Source organism: Nicotiana attenuata, chromosome 3, assembly GCF_001879085.1.
Source record: "Nicotiana attenuata strain UT chromosome 3, NIATTr2, whole genome shotgun sequence".
Classification (NCBI taxonomy): domain Eukaryota; kingdom Viridiplantae; phylum Streptophyta; class Magnoliopsida; order Solanales; family Solanaceae; genus Nicotiana; species Nicotiana attenuata.
This window is the reverse complement of record NC_031991.1, coordinates 33,161,175-33,183,607: the sequence shown is the minus strand read 5'-3', so window position 1 is coordinate 33,183,607 and position 22,433 is coordinate 33,161,175. Positions and strand designations below refer to the sequence as shown.

At 37.9% G+C, this 22,433-nt stretch overlaps 1 protein-coding gene across 1 annotated transcript; it reads right to left on the bottom strand.

Moving 5' to 3' along the window:
* Window positions 14,104-15,438, bottom strand: LOC109224265 (nucleolin-like). The gene is made up of 3 exons (XM_019388853.1): window positions 15,193-15,438; window positions 14,740-15,034; window positions 14,104-14,543 (listed from the first exon to the last, which is right to left on the bottom strand). Exons 1-3 carry the CDS (start codon window positions 15,436-15,438, stop codon window positions 14,104-14,106), a joined length of 981 nt encoding a protein of 326 aa, XP_019244398.1.

The window sequence follows — 22,433 nt, the reverse complement described above, 5'->3', positions numbered from 1 at the left end:
ATATATATATATATATATATATATATATATATATATATATATATATATATATATATATATATATATATATATATATATATATATATTTCTAATTAATTCTTAATTTTCAGGAAAAGGAACGTGGGGGAGATGTGACTTATGCTGAGGTCATTGCAGAGACCCACAAGAAGAAGAAGAAGGACGGCACAAGAGAAGTTGGATCGAACCGCATGCTTTAGAGATATTTGTATAATCCAAACACCAACACTATATTATTTTTCCTTCTTGGTTTATTTTATTTATATAACGTGTATTTTTTTTTTCCAGGACAAGTATCATATTGATCTTGATGCATGGCAACAAACTCAACCTGAAGGAACTCAGCCGACCCCGGAGGATATGACTGCAGACACAAGCGGCTGGTGGCGTGAATAAAGGGATAAATATTATGTAATTATCTATTTTGGTATTAATTTGAAAGTTGCTTGTTTGTTTTCTTACTTCTTTTACTTCTTTTCTTTATTTCTCGTAAAAATAATATAATAAAGGTCGAGTCTACGGGATTGGAGTACAGCCATCCTCTAGTCGTCCACCAATAGCATTATTCACTGGGGCATCAGTTTCCCAAGAAGACATGGAATCTATGCGTCAAAAAGTGGATCAAATATCGCAAGAACTTCAAGAAACTCAGGCTTTGATCCAAAAATTATTAAAAAAAAGCTAGAAAAGAGCTGCAATGGAGTCTGAGTCTGAGTGTGAGTCTGAGGAGGAGATTGAATCTGAATAGGCTATTTGAATGTTTTAGAGTTGAAGTTAGAGACATGTTTAATTTATGTTGTTTGATAGTTCGTTGTTTCATTAGTTGGTTGAATTGTTATAAATATTATTGTTCGCTTTGTGGTAAATATTGAATTTTAGATTGTTACATTAGGTTTTTGGTTAATTATTAGGTGTTTGTTTGGCTGTTTTATTTGGCAGGTGGGTAATTAAAAATACAGTAGGATTCTGCCTAAAAATGCCAAGATTTGCGACTGAATCCAACACAAAGTTCACCAGGAATTATCCAGATTTGCGACTGATTCAGTCGCAAATTGAAAATTTCTAACAATATTTAATTAATTTTTGCAACTGAATCAGTCGCAAACGGAGAATTTTTAATATTTTTAATTAATTAATAATTATTATTTACGACTGTTTCACTCAGAATTTAGCGACTGATTCTGTCGCAACTTTAGCGACTGATTCGGTTGCAAATTGCTTAATTTCAAATGTTCCCGCATTTTTCAGTTTGCGATTGAATCCGTCGCAAGTTTTCGACTGATTCAGTCACAAATATATTGCGACCACGTGTTTTCTGACTGACACTTTTCAGTCGCAAATCGGTCGAAAAAATACGATTTGCGACTGATTTGACGGTCACAAATTTGCTGTTTTTTAGTAGTGCAAGAGCTTAGGAAGATTGCAACATGATCACTTAGTGTCCAAGTTGGGATTGAAGGATATCTTCAAACCATCAGCTTGGGGGGGGGGGGGGGGTTAAGAAGGTAGTTAGTGGATTAGTTGAGTAGTTAGCCAGCTGTCCAATAATATAGGGAAAGCTGTAAGTTAAGTTAGTTAGGAGTAGTATATAACCGTGTATACTCCTCATCCGTGAGGTATCAGAAATTAATGGGACAGTACAATTTCCATTTCTCTCTTTAGCTTCTTCTGAGAAATCCTCTGCAACCATGGAGGTTCTCTCCATTTAACATGTCTGTTATAGTACAATACGATACAGTCAAACCAAACAGCAAAATGTTAATTAACAACAGCAAACAATACAATCTATCCAAATGTTGTATTCATAAAACGATACGATACAATACAATATAATACAATACAATACATTATAAAGCGATGGGTAAGATCAAATCCACACAAGCTGCAAGTGTTTGTGCAGCGATAATTGATGATGGTAGTGAAATGATGCCTAAATATATTGATTATGCAATAGTAATTGGTGAAGGTGATTAGTGGTGATAATTGACGAGGATGGTTGTGCAGTTGAGAGTAGTGGTGAGAGTGATTCGTGGTGAATGCGGTCAGTGATGACAGTTGTGCATTGTGAGCTTTTAGTGGAAATCACTCATGGCATTAGCTAGCTCTAGAGGTGGTTCGTGGCGGTTGTTATTAGGTTATAACCGTCCAAAGATATAATTCCTTATAAGTAGATTATTATTTTTATTTTTCATGTGGGACTTTGTTAACATACACCCAACAATCTCTCTCTTGAACTAAGTTTTATATGCTTCATCATTATTTATGGGCTAATTTGGAGATTAACTGTGTGCTATCCACGCGATCTTAAGTATTTACTGTCACAGAAGCCGTGCGGGTAAAGGTCGTAAAACGGCCTTTAGACGGGCAAAAATACTAATCCTGGCCCCACGCCGCACTCCGCCATCTCCATAATCGTCCCATCAAATCTGGCTGTTATACTAGTTTTCGGCTTAAAACGGCCCATAGATACTCTTAACATGATGTGATATTCTCTGCTTTGGGCTAAGCCTGCAGCTTTTCCCAAAAGACCTCATATTATTAAGAGTATCCAATTCCTTATAAGTAAATCATTTATTACTTTCCATTTGAGACTTTGTTCACATACCCGACAATTACGGTAGTTAGTGGGAAATTATATTCACGTGAATCTTTTAAGTCAGGTTTAGCGAACGTTTTAGTGTTTGTAGAAGTTAACGAACATTAACACTACTTATAACATACGAACCTATTAAGAGCAACTATTGAGCCCGTTTGGACATAAGAAAATTTTCCTTTTTATCCAAAAAAATTTCACTTTTTTTTGAAATCGGCGTTTGTTCATAAAATTCTCAATTTTCACTTGAAGATGCATCTTGAAAATTTTCAAAAATTTTAAAAACTCCAAAAAGCTGTTTTTCAAAATTTTTCACTCAAGTCACTCACAAAACTTCAAAAACAACCAAAAATTATATTCATGTCCAAATATAACTCTAAATTTCAAATACCATTTTCACTTGAAAAAAAATTTCACCCTTTTTTGAAATTTTACAGTTCTTATATCCAAAAGCCCACTAAGATTTTAAGAAAATGTATAGAACGAGTGGAAATCTGAATGATTCAAATCTCTATTAAGTAAGCGTCTTGGTTGATTAACACGAGCATATTACAGAAAATTCTTCAATAACACCTATTAACCTCATCTGTCTGTCTTATACAATATCTTTTATAAGTCTATGATATCACTAAGATCAGAACTTGAGCACAAAATCAGCTGTAGTTTGGAAATTACAATAACCAAATCGAAAGTCTTTAGGCATCCTAGATAACCCCTGTCAGAAACCTTCGAGCCTGTACTAGAGGTGGCAAAATAGATTTAAAAAAAATATATCCATCAATATTATCCATTAAAAATGGGTTGAATAATGAACTTTTTAAATACGGATAAGATCTATATTATCCACTTAAAAAATAGATAACTGATAGGTTTAACTTTTACATTTTGCAAAGATTCAAATTAGGGGTTCCGCAAATTTAGTAGACTAGAAATCCTTCCAAAAGTGATCATATTCAAGAAACCATGGATAATATGAATATCCATCCGTTTAACCCATATTTATCGGTATTAAACATGGACTGGATCATTTTTTTTTGCGCTACACGTTTTTGACCTGCCCATATCCTACCCAACACGACCCGCCCCTTTACCATCCCTAGCATGTAGCTTTGAGCTTGGCATCGTATTCATAAGGTTGCTGCACAATAACAGGAAGAATATATTCAGAAGATCTGACTGTATTTCTTATTTAGACAATAGCTCAAACTTGAAAATAAACAAGAGTTAGGCAAAAGACTGTCCAAAACTTCATACAACGGACTTAAAAGCAAGAAACACTTTGGTTCCATTTTACCCCATCTTATATAGGGATTAAGGATGAATGGAAAAAGAAAAATGATCTGCTATGGATTGTGGAGTTAACAAGTGCTGATAAGTATATTGGGGAATCTTTTTTTCTTTTTTGGTCTGAAGACTCCAATTCACTTCATAACTACCTGCCATTACTTTTCATAGCATATCTATACACAGAATTTATATTGAATGGAAAATACCTCCCTGAAATCAAAGTGCACCAAATAATAAAGAAATATTAGCCTACACCATCACAAAATATAGAACAGAATAGGAACAAGTCAATACCTTAAAAGAAACATGCTAAATAGGGTAGAAACTAACAGTTTAACAGGGGGGAAAAAAGTGGGTCTACTATAAGGATGTTTCCTTCATTTTTCAGATGGTTGGACATTAAAATGTTACAGTGTTACCTACTAGATAAAGTAGAATCACACAACATTAGTAGTAATGTTACGCTATATTCGAAAAGTTAATCCCATTATGGACGGTGAAACTTTTTAAAAAGTTAACTAATTTTCAAACATGTTGTAAATTGTAACTCATAGAAAAAGAATATAGAGGGTGTTTGGCTAAGCTTATAAGCTGGTCAAACTGGCTTATAAGCACTTTTTGGCTTATCTACGCGTTTGGTAAACGTCCAAAGTGCTTATAAGCCAAGTGCTTATAAGCTAAAATCAACCATAAGTCATAAGCTGGTCACCCCCAACTTATGGCTTTTCAGCTTATAAGCACTTTTAGTTTGACCGACACTTTTACTAGTTTATCCTTAATAATATTTTCTAATTCACAAAATACTTTTCCCTAAATAAATTTTTTGACTTTCTCTCCATTCCATATTCGTTGTTAATTCTTTTCTTTACAAAGAAATTTTTAAATATATAATTTTTTGAAAAAATTCTAGGGTATTTTAGTCATTTCAACAAAAGAATAGTTTATCAGCAATTTTTAGTCAAATACATCAACTGCTTATTATCAGTTTCAGCACTTCTATCCAAACACGTAAATGCTTATTTTCAAAATCGGTTTCAGCACTTAAAAACACTTTTCAGCACTTCAAGCTTATCAGTTATTTACAATCAGCTAATCCAAACGGGCCCATAGCCCATAAAATACTTTCTTCTAATCTTCCAAGTTCAAGGATCATGCCAAATATACAAACTTCCGACGCCCAAAACACAAAAGTAATTCTGTAGAAAATACAGTTAAACAGGTAGGTATATGTCACGATCCCAAATTATTCCGGTCGTGATGGGGGTCTATCACAGTACTAGGCAAGCCGATTCAACATAGATAACATAAAGGTTTTTTGCAAATTTATTTTTCAATTCAGTTATGAACACAAGTCTTTCATTTAAAATAACAAAATAAACGGAAGAAAGAATAAAATACGTAAATACATCCACACTGCCCGATCCTGGTGTCACTAGTCATGAGCCACTAAGATATTGTCTAGTAGTGTCTACTCCATACAAAAGAAAAGACTGAGATAGATAACACTAAGGATAGGAAGGAGAAAGGCAGGGATGCGAACGCCGTGCAGCTACCTTGCTATCTCAGTAAATACTCAGAAGCTGTTGAAGGCTCTCACTCGGAAGCTCTGGCACCTGGATCTGCACACAAGGTGCAGGGAGTAACGTGAGTACGCCAACTCAGTAAGTAACCAAAGTAAATAAAGTCTAAGTGTAGTGACGAGCATTTAAATCATATACATAATCTAACATAAAATCTCAATGGAAACATCAAAGTCAAATCCGTAGTTCAATTTCCAAACAACTTGTAAAACTTCAGTTTCAATAATAGTTATTTAAAACATTCGTTCAACACATTTTCAATAGAGGCTCAATATAAAGAAGAGTGAAAACAGTAAATTTCATAAATAAGCCCCTGGGGTTAAGCATCGCTCATATATATATATATATATATATATATATATATATATATAACCCCATATTCGTTACAATAAATTACCAAAGCAATCCACACCATCGCACCTAACAACCAAGTTCAAACTTGCACTTTTTCAAGCCTTCTCTTCTTCCAAACACATCAACCACAATACAAATAGTATTTTAAGTTATTCCTACTGATTTCCAACCATAAAAATATCAAGAACTCAACTCAAAAATAGTCCAGCAACTACAACACTTCAACATGAAGTTCAACCTAGTTCACAAGTTTCCATTATAAAATCAACTAGATATACATAGATGATCTTAAATACATATAGGAGAAGTTAAACCTTAGCTTGGCAGCAAGAATACACTTCCAACTAAGCTTTACTTCAAGCTCAAAAAAGCTCTTTATCCCAAACAACAAAGTAGAGCGATAACTAGGTGATCTTGATCTTTCAAGAGATAAATCACTTTACCAACTTTGGACTTGAACCCTAGGATAACTTTGAGAGAAATCTTGGGCTGATATTTTAGAGCTCCTTCATGTTGAAATAGAGAGAGAGAGAGAGAGAGGGATTATGAATTATTTTATAAGTAAAATTGAGATACATCTATATTTATATGGCCCTACTAATGGGCTTGGCAAGATGGGTCTTGGGATGCCCCATGACTTGACCATCTCTATCCTTTTCCATTCCCTTTTAATTTGATCCACAAGCTCTAAGTAAGTGATGAACCTACTTGTCACCTACATAATCAAGTAGGTGATTCATGTTGGTTCTTTTTCCATTTTGAAACATGTGTCAAGTAGCTCAAGATGGAAAGTAAGTTGTGAAGCAGGCATGTCGGGTAACAAAGCAGCTCTTTTTTATTTGTCCAAAATCTCCTTTCTCATGTTTAGATGAATTCGTCCTTAACCTAGTCGTTTGTATTTGAACGGAAATACGGGCTATAATATCATTGTATTACTTTATATACTTTCAAAGAGGATCTCATTTCCGAGCTTACATCAATTGACTTACGACGTACTTTTGCATCCGTAAACATGGGGTGTAACAGATCTCTTGGCTAAGGGTCTCCACTTCTTTCTCACTTTGCTGCAAACAAGCCTCCAACACAAAGGCCTTAGTATCTTTGATTTCCACTTTTGAAAGGCGAACAGTATTTTGGTCCCACTTAACCAAAAGTTGATCCCGTTCGGAGGTAAGTTCCTCTTTTTCCCGAATCAACCTCTGAAGGCCCTCGGAAACAAGAAAATTGGCCTACGAAACAAGGAAGACAAATTCAAGAGTAATACTAAATCAAAGATAGAGGAAATGACAAAGGAAATGAAGAATATATAGTTGCAGCGTTGTGCATGGAATTGTTCAACAAGCACTCTACTGAGAGAGCTTGTATCTTCTCCAATCTTTTTTCGAAGCCAAAGGCTTCAGATAGTTAGCAAGTTCCATCGGCCAGGATAATGAATTACATCCGGTGGAGACCAAGAGAGTAAGGCTCCTCCTCGTTTGCGGATCTTCTAATTGGGCAGCATAATTTTTCCCCAAATTCCCATGAACTGGAACTAGGGAAGAGGAACATCTTCTTCTCGGGCAGATGTGGCTGGTAGAGATGATGTAGCGGTTATTGGTGGAAGAGTTGGTGAAGAAGGTGATGAAGCTAATGGCGTTGAAGGATGAGGAGCAACTGCGGCGAACGCAGTGCTAGTTGTTGGTTGCTCATCAACCGAAGACGGCAAGGGCCCGGTACTCATCCTCACGGTATCGGATGCAGCGATTGGGATCGGGCAATGAGAGTTGGCATTTTCCACCATTTCAAACTTCCCCAAAAGCACCGAGACATCATCCTCGGTTGGTGTAACTAACTCAACCAGTTGAGCATTCTATTGAAATGATAAGGATCGTCGTCTTCTATGTAGAGAAGTTCCATCATCACTAGCTTCTCCATCACCGTTGCTCATCACAGTTTCTATGATCGGCCAGGGCAGAGGGCTCATCATGACTTTCAGATTAGACTCGAGGGCGGCATTCTTTGCCCTTTTATTCTTTCCCCCAGCCACGGAGGTACGCTTTTGTTTGGTTCCTTGTTCTCCGGTAGGGGACTCTGTGAATAAATACCTGTACCCAAAGCAAGCCCGGAGACACCTGTTCGAGTAAGCGCCTCCTGAAGTAGCCTTCCCGTATCAGTAGGATCAACCAAAACATCCTCCTCGGGGATGATAACCGAGCCCAGGGGTAGACCTGAATTCAGCAAAAATGGGAGAAAAGATCAATTAATTTCCTCACGTAAAAATTAGAAACGAGATGAGTCTGAGTTACTATAATTTTTGGCCTTCCACCCGTATTTGAGGGCCAGTTCTTTCCAGGTACGGGTTTCGGGCGTAGTGACATCCATGATTTTCTTGACCAATTGGTCCAAGCCTTCAACCCTAGGTGGAACCCATCGAGTTGCTAAAACAGGCGAAGGACGGTGGATCAATACGGATATGGAAAAATTCTTAATGAAAGAAATATTAAACAAGGAACTTATGAGTGTGATTCCATGATTCCAGAAAGGATGAAGCAGTTGCCCGAATGATATTATTGTTGGCAACTGCAATGAACCTCTCCATCCACCCACGGTCGTTGTCATTATCCATGCTAGATAACAGAGCATGGTAGTCGCATTTGCTGAAGTTTATCATTCTCCCACGGAAGATTTTGGGGAAGTAGAGATTCATCACATGAAATAAGGATAGCTCTTCTCCCGTCTCTTAGCACAAATGTCGAAGATAAGAAACTATCCTCCACTCAAAAGGACTTACTCTTTCCAAACACACCTGGTAGCGGAGGCAGAAATCCGCAATAATGGAGTCAAGCTCTCCGCTCAAGGAAAACACTATCAAATTAAAGGGATACATGTAAAAGTATGTAAAACCCTCCCTGGGTAGGGTTACTCGCTCTGTTAGATTAGGAGCAGTAATGTCCAAATATTGGCAGCGGCAGTCTTCCTTCATAACGGGAATGCTGGAAGGGCGGATGGAGGAAGGATACCGGCCAACGGCCGATGTACAAGAGTTAGCTGAAGGGAATTTCTCTACGAAGTCTTGTGCTGTAACAAGAATTCTTGAGATGATGGTACCCACTATTGGAGGAGCAACGTCCTCGACTTTATTCTAGTTCTTTGAAGAACCAGTGTTGTTTGAAGAAGAAGCCATTATATGTTATGGATGAAGGAAAAGTTTTGTTGAAGAACATGATACAAGTTGAATAAAGAGAGTTTTAGAGAGTTTGTAGAGTTATGAGTATGAACGAAGAAAGTTGATGTGCATAAGTAAGGTTTAGGCGGCTGAATCCGTGGCCGTGATTACCTCGATAACCGGCAAACGTTATGATGAATCGGGGATGAACGTATGTTCGGGGAATTAAATGCGAAGAGATGTGCGTCTAATCAACGGTGAAGAGCTTTTCAGAAGGAATCATAGTAATTTCCGCCAAAAAGAGTATTTCTACCAACTTCCCGGTGACACAAAGTTATGTCATCGGAAAGCAGGGGGACTATCTGTATAGGGTAAAATATGCTATGCTAAGTGGCCGCTTAAGAGAGTGACACGTGGAACCTAAGGTGGGCTATAGTTAGAACCGAAGGCAATTATCCCGTTTGTCACCGGAAAGAATGATACTCATAAAAATAAAATACCCTCCGCCCGGTGGCATTTAATGGAGAGTATTCCACAGCATTTAGTGTGTTGCCCGTTATAGAGAACTTGTCATTTATGCTCACCGTTACACCTTCATCAATGGCCCTCATAATTGACGTTAAAGAAGGGAAGGATCCTAGGACCTTTTTCTCTAGGTGTAGCTATAAATAGTGAGCTTTGTTATCATTGTAAAGGGAGGAATTTTTGGAAAAACTTATGCTATAATCAATTCAAAGATATATACAATTTTATCTTCTCACTTTTTGGTTTCATTATTTTTGCGCCCGGAGGCCTCGCTTCCAGAATTACAATTCTGCTATTTCGTCTTCATATCAAGGTTAAGTGTTACATATTTCTTCAATTCTTTCATTATTTTAGGATCGAATTGATTCATTTGTCTACAAACCACGTATAAATTCAATTGTACCATTTTACGAGTAAACAACAACTCCTATAGTTCCTAGGAGTCCACAACTCTGGTTACTTTTATCTATCACTTATATACGAGCATATCTTCTTGGACAACGACCCTTTTCACTTTAACAGCCTTTTTCCAACAATCTCATACTAGGGTAACTTTTGAAAATATTACTGGCATGTAAGAACCTCCATCAGCTACCTTGAGGACCTGTTTCTTGGCATACGTTCATTGGACACACTTTGTTAGTCATCAAAACCCCAATTCTCTAATAACCCCCCTTCTCAACGATGACAAACTTTGTGCGCGTACACCAGGTAATGGCGTAATTTAATACATGATCAGCCGATCACAACAGTAGCAGCACAACAACAACACAAGGTGACACAAACACATTGGGACCCAATTCAGAGCATCAACCCCCCCCCCCCCCCCAACTCTATCTCTCCCCTTGGGTATCATCGGAAAAAAAACAAATCTGTTAGACAGACACGTATAGTTAATCAAGATTCATGGCCATCGAGCCTACAATACAAGCACAATATAAATCAAGACTAATGAACTATGCTGATGATAAAAACTATGCGAGAAGCAGGTAAACAACACGAGAGATTTCATTAAGTAGTGCAAAATTAAGCCTATGACCTTGAACTAAAACATTTAAACAAAATAAGCTGAAATATCCTGCAAACGACTTAGAACTAGAATAACAAAAACAAAAGGCACCACTAGTTAACAAAATAGACTAGCGATAAGGGGTACAGGACCAAGATTAAGGATGAGAAGAAGAGGGGGTCAAGGCTTTCACAAGGATGGCAATGTAAGGCCCCGTGAAAAATTTCTACTCAAAACCCGAGAGCTAGTTCGGACCCTTTGGACTGATCTATGCATTAAAAGTTAAGGAAAAATGTTTGCCAGAAAAGTGCATTTATGCGGTCCATTATGCGGTCGCATAATAACTATGCGGACCGCATAGTCACTGCAGAGTCAGGCAGTTTGATGGTAATTTTGAGGTCAACTATGCGGCCAATTATGCGATCGCATAATCAATATGCGGGTCGCATAGTCATCGCATAATCCCCTTGGAATTTTGCGAGGGGCAGTTCTGCGGTGCATTATGCGATCGCAGAACAGGTATGCAGACTGCATTCCTGTCGCATACTCGGGCAGTGTGTTCAGGTTTTTGAAGCCATTTTTCCGGTCCATTTTGCGGGCCGCATGTCAATTATGCGATTGCATATGAGATCGCAGATTGTGTCGGGGCTCCAATTTTATAACTTTTAAAACCCGACCCCATCCCATTAAAAACACCCCATCCGACCCTTTTTATGTTATTTTACTACATATAGAGTGAGAAAGGAAGTCTAGAAAGAGAGGGAGTGATCTTCATCAAGTCCCCACTCAATTCTTGCCCCAAATCCTTGAAGATTGTCAAGTGAAATCATTAGGTCTTCACCCTAAGAGATAAGAACTTGTGCCCCAATCTATAATTTCGAAATTTCGATTAAAATAAGTGATTAGCAAGTGGATTCATGGGTATGAGGGTTGATAATCTTGCATGCATAAAAGATAATGGGGTATGGAGAGGTTGTGAACTAAAAGGATAGCAATTGGAGTATAAGATTGAAGAAATCTCTCACAAAAGGGACATAAGATCACAATGCACACTTAGTGCTTGATAATATGCTCAAATGATCTAGAACCTTAATCATGTCTCTAATTCTTGGTTCAATTTGTAATTCCTATAAAATGATTGAAGTTGCTAAGAGTCCCGGAACTTTGTAAGAATTTAAGGAAAAGCTCTATTGAGGTATGTATGGCTAAAACCCCGTCTTTGTAGAAATTAAGCTCCGTTGGTGTTTGTTTTAATACGGTAAGATTAAAGTTGGATTATTCTATTGATTGTTATTTCACATGAATTGGTGTTGCAACTTTATATACGTGAACGGTGTGTCTCAATATGATCAATGTACTATTCTTGATAACTTGAAAAGGGTGCGAAGAATATGAATCATGTATTAAAATGCTATTCTTGAAGCTGCGTTTGTTGTGCCATCTATGTGAAGTTTTATCTATGCTTACAATTTAAATTGCTCTTGTGTGCACCTATTATCCTAAATGGCATGCTAATATTGAAATTGGGAATGATGTGAAATGTGGCCTAGTGCCAAGAATGATGTGATAGCTATGGCCCCAAGAGCCTATGAAATGATATATGTGAAACAAAGACTAAAATGAGATGATTGATGCAAAAGGGAAATGGCTTGGTAAGGCGGCCTAGCCGATCGGGCCGAGATCGGACGCAATGCCGCACACATGGTGGTATTGTGCTGATATTGAATTCCGGAAAAAGGGAAAATGAGATTGTGATTGAAGTATATGTCTCAAATAAGGCAACCTAGCCGATCGGGTTGAGATCGGACTCCGCTCAAGATAGCGGTGGTATTGTGAACAATGATGAACAGTGAGAAATGCCCCAAACTAAAATCTGTGGAAAAATGATGTGAAAATTGTATGATTCTTTTATTTGATAATGTTGTGATTGTTTAAAGTTTTTGAGTATACTTGTGATTCCCTTATTCTTGTATGAACGTTCTTTCTATCTAAATGGTGTTTAGTTATACATACTAGTACTATTCCATGGCACTAACGTCCCTTTTGCCGGGGGCACTACATTATTAAATGAATATAGGTGGCTCTATAGCGGACAGTGCCGATCGCGCGTAGCAGAGTGTCCTCCTCTCGAAGTCTTGGTGAGCCCCTTTTTCCTTCAAGGGTTTATGTGGTACATCTTTTGTTGTAGACCTCTACTTTGAGGTATAACCGGGGCCTTGTTGCCGGCGTTGTCATAATTCGTCTTTTGTATCCTTAGAGGCTCCGTAGACGTTTGTGTGAGTTATGTAGGGGTGTTGGATGGGTTAATGAACTGTGTTGTAACTATATACTCTAGTTCTTACAAACTATAACTGTATGAAATCTTGGAAGCTTAGCCATGATTTAAGATTTGTGATATAAAAATGAACTAACAATGTTGAATGTTCGATTTTGCTATTGTCTAAATAAACGAAAGCATGGTTTCCTTAATCGTATTGAGTTGGGTAGAAAGTGTTAATAAGGCTTGCTCAGTTGGGTTCACTCGATTGAGCGCTGGTCGCGCCTCCCGAGGTTGGGGCGTGACAGGCAATCTGTTGAGCATAAGCCTCTCTCTTTTATGAGCTCCTCCCTGAGTTGCGTGGATTTCTTTGCAGCTCATCTTTGTCTTCTCTAAGCTTAAAATTATTTTCTAAATTCAATTTTAACCTTTTAGAGAATTCAACTGCCCTGCTACTACCAGGTAGAATAGCAAAACTAGTTGGCCCTCTAGCCTTGATCTCCTCATAACCACACTGCTTGAGTGTAACAACATCCATAATATTATTGTGATTCCTAAACTTCAGCTCAAGCAAGGCTATGTTGAGCTTGTCAAATAGCTCAGTTAGAATGAAGACATAAGGCATGACATGCTTAGGCTAAGAGGTGTCTGCAACCCTTGTCATGTGCTGAATCATCAGGCTGGGAAGGTTTATGGCTCTACTTCTATCCAACAACTCCATTATAGCCATATCAAGTAGGGTGGCCTCATGCCTCCTCTCAAATTTCTGTAGATGCAGGAGTTCACACAGTGAAACAACAATTTGTGAAAAGGAGTCATGTTAGTCTTGTACACCTTCTAGGGAGCATCCAACTCAAACTTTTGGGAGAATTTTCTAGTAAGTACAATGCATGTGTCAACATCATTGTCTATAGTAGGCCATTTCTTCTTCAGATAGTTGTCAAATGCTAGAGAAAGGAATGTTTAGTAGCAGCCTAAGCACTTCAGCATCAAACTCTATATCAATTGTGCTATAGAACTCTTTATAGCTATGCCATCAAACTGGAAGTTTGCATAAAACTCAACCACAGTAGGCACACATTAAAGGGGGGAGGGGGAGGTAACAAACATATGTCTCCATCCCTGCAGATCAAGATTTTCAACCAATTGGGTCATACCCTTCTCATCTATATTTGCAAGTATCTTCCCATTCAACACTTTTCTACTCTTGAACTCAGTCAGTCTATCAACCACAGCAGACATAACCCTATTTTACTTCCCTTTGCTGGCCTTCTAAAAGGTAGCAGTTGCCCTGGTGAGTTTAACAGCAGTCTTTTTCACTGGTGGTTTCTTGATCTACAGAGAAGGACCAGATTTATACTCTTCATACAACTTAACTACAGGTTCAACAGTAGGAATTTTCATTCTTATTTTCTTGGCACTCCTAGACTCCTTGATTATCTGTTCAACTACAACTTTTCTTTTGCTCCTAGTGAAAGGAGTCCTAGCAAGAGGAGCCACTTCCTTTCTTGCCTGGGGAACTGGTCGTGTAGGTTTGACATAGGCCTTCCTGACCTTTTTTCCTACCACAGATATGGGCAAATCATCCTCATCACTGTCAACATCATCATCTCCAACAAAAGGAGTTAACAAAGACCTAGGTTCTTTAGGCCTTTCCTCTTCATGAACTTCTTCTAAAGGGGCCGTGGCTATATTCCCAATAGCCATGGAGCCTTCAGATTCCTCACTAGAATTCTCCTCTTCACTCTCAGGTTCAGTACCATCACTTTCACTTCCTTTTTCATCATCATCATCCTCACTTTCAGAGTCACCTTCTCCATCACTTTCTTTTTCTTCTTCTGTAGAGTCTGCCACTTGTTCACCTAGTTGTTCTTCTACCTCACTCTCTTTTTCCTCACCTGATTCCCCCTCATTTTCACTCTTATTCTCATCAGTACTATGAGTCTTTTCCTGAACCTGGCTCTTCCTAACTGGCTTCTCCTCCTCCCTCCCCGTTAACTTCCTCATCATCCTCATCATCCTCATCCTCAGTCCAATTGTAAGAAGTACCATAAGAATCCTCTTTATTCTCTACTTCTTTCTCACCTTCCCCCTCAACCACAGGTATATTACCAATGGCGTCCACATTTTTCTCTTGCGTTACAACTTCCTTTTCTATAGTCGTATCCTCTATATGTGATTTGTCACTCATGGGTGCAACAATTTGCAACGGGGTAACCTCAATAGCAGAGACTAGAATATCAAGCTTTGATGTAGGTGATTTCACCTGATCAACCGTGACAGATGTAGATTCCCCTTGAGCCACATCTTCCTTAACTTCTAGTTATCCCTTAGTAGCAGCATGAATCACCACCTTCCCACTCTTTACTGATTTCTTTGAAGTAGCCTTGATCTTAGTGGGTTTGGAGCTGCTTCAGAAGATACATACAGGTGCATGGGAAGTTGGTCTGGGGATAAAAGTCTAGTATTGGTAGGAATTGAAGGTGCAATAGTAGTAGAGGACGATGGTATAGGTACAATAGAGGGTATGGGTGGAGATGCAACAGGTGTGAGTGCAGATTCACTGGTTGATTTTGTACTTTTCTTAGGCTTGAGCTTTATAATTTTGGGTTTTGCTTTAGTCTTAGATGAAGATTTCGCCTTCGAGGGAGTTTGCATTGACTTTGTCATGGTGATGAGAGAACGAAGGATTTTTTGGTTTTTGCTTAGGGTTTGAGAAGAACATTGAGGTTTGAGAGATGTATAATGAGAGGATTTTAAATAGGGTAGACTTGATTTGACTAGAAGAGATAGTCATCAGCTAGACGTTCTAGTTTATGATAATGATTTAAGACAAGATGTCCAAGAACCATTAAAATCAAGTCATTTCTAGTCAAATCATTTCTAGTCAAGTCATTTCTAGTCTTGGCCCAGAAACTAACTTACTGTGTTGACCAAGAACCAACTCTTTAGTCATTTTTGCAATAAATTTTCAAAATAGTAAGTTAGTTTCATAAGGCATAGTCATCAACTAGACTTTCTAGGCGGGTGTGTGTGCTTAGGATAAGCACGAGACTGAATCAAGCATTTTATACACAACTATCTACCTCTAATAACTTCTTTTCTTGCCAATCATTGGGGTACAACCTAGTTGGAGGTGTTGATTAATCCTAGTTCTAGTCTCTTTATTTCAAAGTGGTCCCTACTCAGTGCCTTAGTAAAAATGTCAGCAATATGATATTCACTTTTACAGAAATTTATTGAAATGTTTCCTTTTTCAATATTATCTCTGAGAAAGTGATGTCTGATATCAATGTGCTTGGTTCTCTTATGCTGACAAGGACTTTTAGCAATATTTAGGGCACTGGTGTTGTCACAAAAAATAGGAACACAATCAACAAAAATACCATAGTCCCTGAGTTGCTGCCTTATCCATAGCAATTGAGCATAGCAAGATGTTGTTGCCACATATTATGCTTCAGTTGTAGTAAAGCCATTGAGTTCTGCTTCTTCGTTCCCCAAGACACCAGGCAAGAACCAAGAAAATGTGATCTTCCTGAAGTTCTTTTCCTGTCAACATAAAAACCTACATAGTCTACATCAGCATAACCAACTAGATCAAAGTTATATCCTCTTAGATACCACGGAAACAAATCAGGATTCCCTTTAAGCTATCTTAGTATTCTTTTGATGGCCTTTAGATTAGACTCTTTGGGATTTGCCTGAAATCTTGCACACAGTCCCACACTGAGCACAATATAATCCATGATTGTTGTGAGATGCAACATTGATCCAATCATTCCTCTATATAGCTTTTGTTTCACATTTTTTCCTCCGTCATCAAGATCCAACTGTGTTGAAATGGCAGTAGAAGTGTCAATTGACTTAGAAGATTCCATGTTAAATTTTTTCAATAGTTTTTTTATGTATTTTTTATGATAGATCATGGTTCCAGTAGGTGTTTGTTTGATTTGGATCCCCCAAAAGAAATTTAATTCACCCATAATGCTCATTTTTAAACTCATTTCCCATCATTTCAGCAAATTCCTTGTACATTGCTTCATTAGTAGCCCTAAAGATGATATCATCCACATACACTTGCACAATCAGAAGATTTTTTCCTCTGTTCCTTAGAACAATGTGTTATCCACCTTACCTCTTACAAAGTTATTGGTTAATAGTAATTTTGAGAGTCTCTTATATCAGGCTCTTGGATCCTATTTCAGTCCATACAGTGCCTTGTCTAACTTGAACACATAGTCAGGGAAATCTTCACTTCAAATCCAGGAGACTGTTTAACAAACACTTCCTCCTTCAAGTAACAATTCAGGAATGCACTCTTCACATCCATCTGATACAAAGTGAATTTCATGTGTGCAGCAAAATCAATTAGCATTCTTATAGCTTCCGTTCTGGCTACAGGAGAAAATGCCTCATCATAGTCAATGCCTTCTTCTTGATTGTACCCCTGAACCACTAGTCTGGCCTTGTTCTTTATGATATTGCCTTGCCCATCCGGTTTATTTCTGAACACCCATCTGGTACCTATGACAGTTCTATTCCTGGGTCTTTGCACCAGGTGTCAGACCTTGCTTCTCTCAAACTGGTTTAGCTCCTCTTGCATGGCTATTATCTAATCTGGGTCATTTAAGGCTTCCTTTATGCTTTTAGGCTCAATTTCTGAGAGGAATGCTGTGAGTGCACACATGTTTCTCAGAGATAACCTGGTTTGCACTCCAGAATTTAGATCAAATATGATGCTTTAAGGGGGTATGAGCTTTGATGTTTCCATAGCCTAACTTGCATACCTAGAGACGGTTTTGGCAGAGAGTGACCCAAAGGACCAAGGTCAGTAGTTGTAGCTTCACCTGTCTAAGTATCAGTCAGTGTACATCTCTCTTCTTCCTATTCTTCCTGATCACTTTTATCTCCCTCAGGATTCCCTGATCCCCCTTCAGCTTGTTGTGCAGGTTCTCCAGAAGTTCCTTTACTGGTGAGCCCCATATCATAGTCATTATCCTTCAAACCTTTCTCAGCCATGTTGATAGATTCATCAAAAATAACATGAACATTTTCTTCAAGACACATAGTTCTTTTATTAAATACTTTGTAAGCTTTACTATGTGGTGAGTAGCCCAGGAAAACTCCTTTATCACTTCTGTCATCAAACTTGCCTAGAGCTTCTTCGCCATTGTTGTGCACAAACATTTGCACCCAAAGGCTCTTAGATGAGTGATGTTGGGCTTTCTTCCTCAAAGTAAATCATAGGGAGTCTTCTCAAGAATGGGTCTGACCATGTATCTGTTTAACAAGTAACAGGCACTATTGACTGCCTTAGCCCAAAAACTCTTAGGCAGTCCACTAAAAATTAGCATGGCCCCGCCCATATCTTCTAGAGACCTATTATTTCTTTCCAAAAAACCATTTTGTTTTGGAGTTCTGGGTGCAGAGAAGTCGTGATCAATTCCTTGAGTTCTATTGAACTCAAGGAATTTAGATTTTTTAAACTCAGTCTCATGGTCTTTTCTTACACTTGAAGTTCAGTCCCATGGTCTGTTACTTTTGACCTTAATCCGCTTAGTTTGGAGAAGGGGATTGATTGTGGGTTCTCTTCCTTTTCCACAAGTTTAAATAGCCCAAAGATGTTTTTGAATTGAGCATGAATTAAAGCAGGCAAGTATATCTTAGGTGTCTTACCTTCCCATAGTGAGTGCACATCTTATTGTCAGAGATTCCTGCATACTTAGGATCAAACCTAGGTACAGGTTTTCTAGAACAATTCTTGATTTATTAGTGCTACAATTTTCATTTAGCCGATATAGTGTATCTGAGGATATATGCCATTTTCTTAGCCTAGATAGTTCATAATCTGCCTTTTCAAGATTTTCTTACAATACATTATTCCTAAAATTAGCATCACAAAGACTATCTTTAAGCTTTTTCAACTCCTTTTCAAGATTGTCTTGCAGATAACTCATTATTCCCTTGCCATATGCGACCTTAAGATCTTTGACCTGTCTTTCAAGATCTGCTTTGTCAGATTCAAGTTTTTTATGGTCAAGCTTAACACATGAAAGGTTGCTTATTAACTGATCATTTACAGCACTCAACCTATCCATCTCACTCATCATGGTCACTATTATGGCTATTAGCTGCATTTTAGACATAGCATGGATATTTTCTTTCAAGTTAGAAAATTACCTTGTTTATTTCATCTTCAGCCTCTAAGTCACTCATGGCTATCATCCCCATCATTTCCTCTTCTATTTGGCTTTCTTCAATTGCCATTAGGGCAAATTCAATGTTTTCATTTCCATAATCAGCCTCCAACATCCTCCATATACCATGAGCAGAGATGCAAGAGGACACTTTGAGAAGACACTCCTTGGTAAACTTCTATAATGCAGATCCTTGCCTTAGCATTTTTCTAGATCATTTGATGATCCTCCACATCATAATCATCCTCTCTCTTGATACTTTTGTTTCATTTACTATCCACTTTGGTCGGGATAATTGGTCCATGATTTACAATTATCCGTAGGTCAAAATTAGTGGCCTGAAGGAACACTTTCATACACATCTTACATTCATCATAGTGGTGTCCATCAAACAGAGGAGGTCTTCCAATGTTCATTCCTAGTTGCACCGGGTGGGTTCAGTCTCAACTGCCTTATGTGCATCTATCACAACATAAAGACTTATAGCCTCATCCTCCTTCTCTTCCTCTTTATCACTTCCATTGTCCTCATATGATGCTAGAAATACTTGTTTCATGGCTTTAGTGAATCCTTTGCCTAGGATTTTGCCTTTCTTTAGGCCCTTCTCTTTCTTTTTTTCCCTTTTCTCTTTTGCAGCTCTTTCTTTCTTTCATTCAATTCCCACATTGGGCAGTCTTAGACCATGTGGTCTAGCTTGTTGCACTTTTAGCATCCATCGTATGAAGCTTTGTCAAACTGCTTCGGTTTGCCACAGTTTTCTCTCTTAGATGCTCTTTTGGAATTCTTCATGAACCTTTTAAACTTAGAAAACATTGCTAGATCAATTTCATCATTGTTATACTTATCTTCTTCGGATGCCTTTAGACCCAAGGCCTTGTCCCTCTTAGGTTCCTCCTTGTGCAGTTTCAGCTTTCTCATCTCATGAGTCTTTAAGTTTTCAATCAACTCGTCCAGTGAAATCTTAACCAACTCCTTTGCTTCCTGGATGGTTGTGACTTTTGATTCCCATGAAGCTGAGATAATCCATAGAACCTTGCTAACCAATTCTTCATAAGTGAATACCTTTCCAAGTGACTTCAGTTCATTTGTGATTATAGTGAACCTAGTCATCATCTCCTGAATGGGTTCAGATCCCTCATAGAGAAGAGCTCATAATTTCTCATTAGCAGCTTAATCATTGATCTCTTCACTTGATTAGTTCCTTCATGAGAAGTTTGAAGTGCATCACAGGTCTCCTTTATATTTGAGTGTACAATTATCTTATAGTACTCTTCGGGACCAAGTCCACATATGAGGATCTTCTTGGCCTTTGCATTATTTTCCATCATTCTGAAATCTGCTGCCACAGATTTAGAGGGGTCTTTGGGAACAGTCTTATTTTCCCCATTATGTTTGGTCCGAGTCGGTGGTCCTTGATTCACCATTGTTCATAGTTCATAGTCCTCAGCTATTAGGAAATCCTCCATTCTTGCCTTCCACCAACTGTAGTATTTTCCGTTGAACGGAGGTGGTCTATTAGTTGACTGTCATTCGTTAATTCCAGGTGGAGCACTCATTTTGCTTCCAATATTTCTCTAGGTGTTAAGCGCGTTTGGGAGAACCTGCTCTGATATCAATTTTTGGTTTGAATGTCTTCCTAAATTAGTAAAGAACTTGGTTCTTTTCCTTACTCCTTAGGCGTAAATGAAATAAAAAGTAAAAACCAAAGACATCAATTATTACTTGGAAAATCACCTGGCTTAAAGGTGCAAAAATCGCGACCTACCGCGTAGGATTTTAGCTTCAACTTCACTAAAACAAATGAGCCAAGTGTACGGATTACAACACCTGTAAATCAATACCCACACAGTTTTCCTACTTCAACTATTTGAATGACTTACAAGTTACTCTAACTTGCAAACTCAAAACACTTACTTCAACCAACAGATTATATATGACAACTTGATTACAACTCGATTTCCTAATACACATTCACTAACTGACTCAAGAAGAACGCTAAGACTAATAATCGACTTGAGTGTTGAAAATATTGTTCCACAATTGACGCGCAAAAGGATGCCCTCCTTAGTCCATCAGGAAAGTATTTAAGTTCACTAGACTCCAAGATCTTTTAGGAGTCCTGTGCATAGTCAACTTCTCATTTGATAGGAATCCTACAGTTCCAAGGGCTCCACAACTCTAATGACTTTTATCTATCACTTATATGTGAGCATATCTTCTTGGACAACGGCCCTTATCATATTAATAGCCTTCTTCCAACAATCTCGGACTAGTGTAACTTGTGAAAAAATTAATGCCTTGTAAGAACCTCCAGCGGCTACCTTGAGGACCTAGTTCTTAGCGCACGTTCACTGGACTCACTTTGTTAATCATCAAAATCCCAATTCTCAACGGTATGGATAACTTTCTTTTTGAATATTTTTAGTTATATGTATATAATTTGAATCGAAAACAACAAAATATGTCCGCGTCCACCACAATGTGCATCCACTGCATTAGATAGTTGTACAGATATAGGGAGGTCCCCAAAAAAATAAATTGGTGGAAGTAGTTAAGGCAGAAAGTAGTTAGCTAGGAAGTCTGAAATTAGAATGAAAGATAAAGAAGAAAGTGTGCTATATATGGATAACATAATTGTAAGAGATATTTTTGTAAGGAAGATGGAATTCTGTGATGTACATGAGAAGAATTGAATACGAACTAACAACATTCAATGTCATAATTCCCAATATAGTGCTATATATTTGTATATTAGAATTCCATAGGAGAGGGAGAGGATAGGTTTGCAGTTAAGGAGGAGTGGTTGGTTAATTAGAAAAACTTTTGTGGCTGAGACAAAAAGAGATATAGAAGAACAAAGGAAAACTATACATGCTTTAATAGGGGTAGTGTTTATAACAAGAGAAATATGACAGAGTAGAGTAGAGAGGACCAGCTAGCAGGGCGGATGTAATGTAGAAGATACAAATGAGTTAATCTGATCAACTCGCTAATTTTAGCTCAGACCATGTATATTTTAAAGAATTTTACTAAATATATATAACTAATATATTTCAAACCGAATAAATCAGAAGAACTATGATAGAATTTCGAACTCGAACTCGTAAAAGTTAAATCCTGGAACTGTGCATGCTAGCAAGACAATTAGGCATCCGTTGCTCTTTCAGCTGGTCTCAAACACTGAAAAAGGTATTTGTCTTTCAAGATTAACTGCACTAATTCATGCATGTTTGTATATGTCCATGACTAATCAAGATGAATAGCCCGTTTGGCCAAGCTGCAAAAATCAGCTTATTTTGAGGAGTGCTTTTATCAAAAGCACTTTTGATGAGAAGCAATTTGTGTTTGGCTAATTAGTTTGAAAAGCACTTCTGAGCAGCAATTAGCGTTTGGCCAAGCTTTAAAAAATTGCTTCTAAGTGTATTTTTCTCAAAAGTGCTTCTCAAAAAAGTGCTTTTGGAGAGAAGC

Coding starts and splice junctions, on each gene's coding strand:
- LOC109224265 (XM_019388853.1), bottom strand. CDS start 15,438: ATGACAAAGTCAATGCAAACTCCCTCGAAGGCGAAATCTTCATCTAAG. Junction 15,035..15,192: donor AACTTCCCATGCACCTGTAT/GTATCTTCTGAA, acceptor ACGGTTGATCAG/GTGAAATCACCTACATCAAA. Junction 14,544..14,739: donor GGAGGGAGGAGGAGAAGCCA/GTTAGGAAGAGC, acceptor ATGATGAAAAAG/GAAGTGAAAGTGATGGTACT.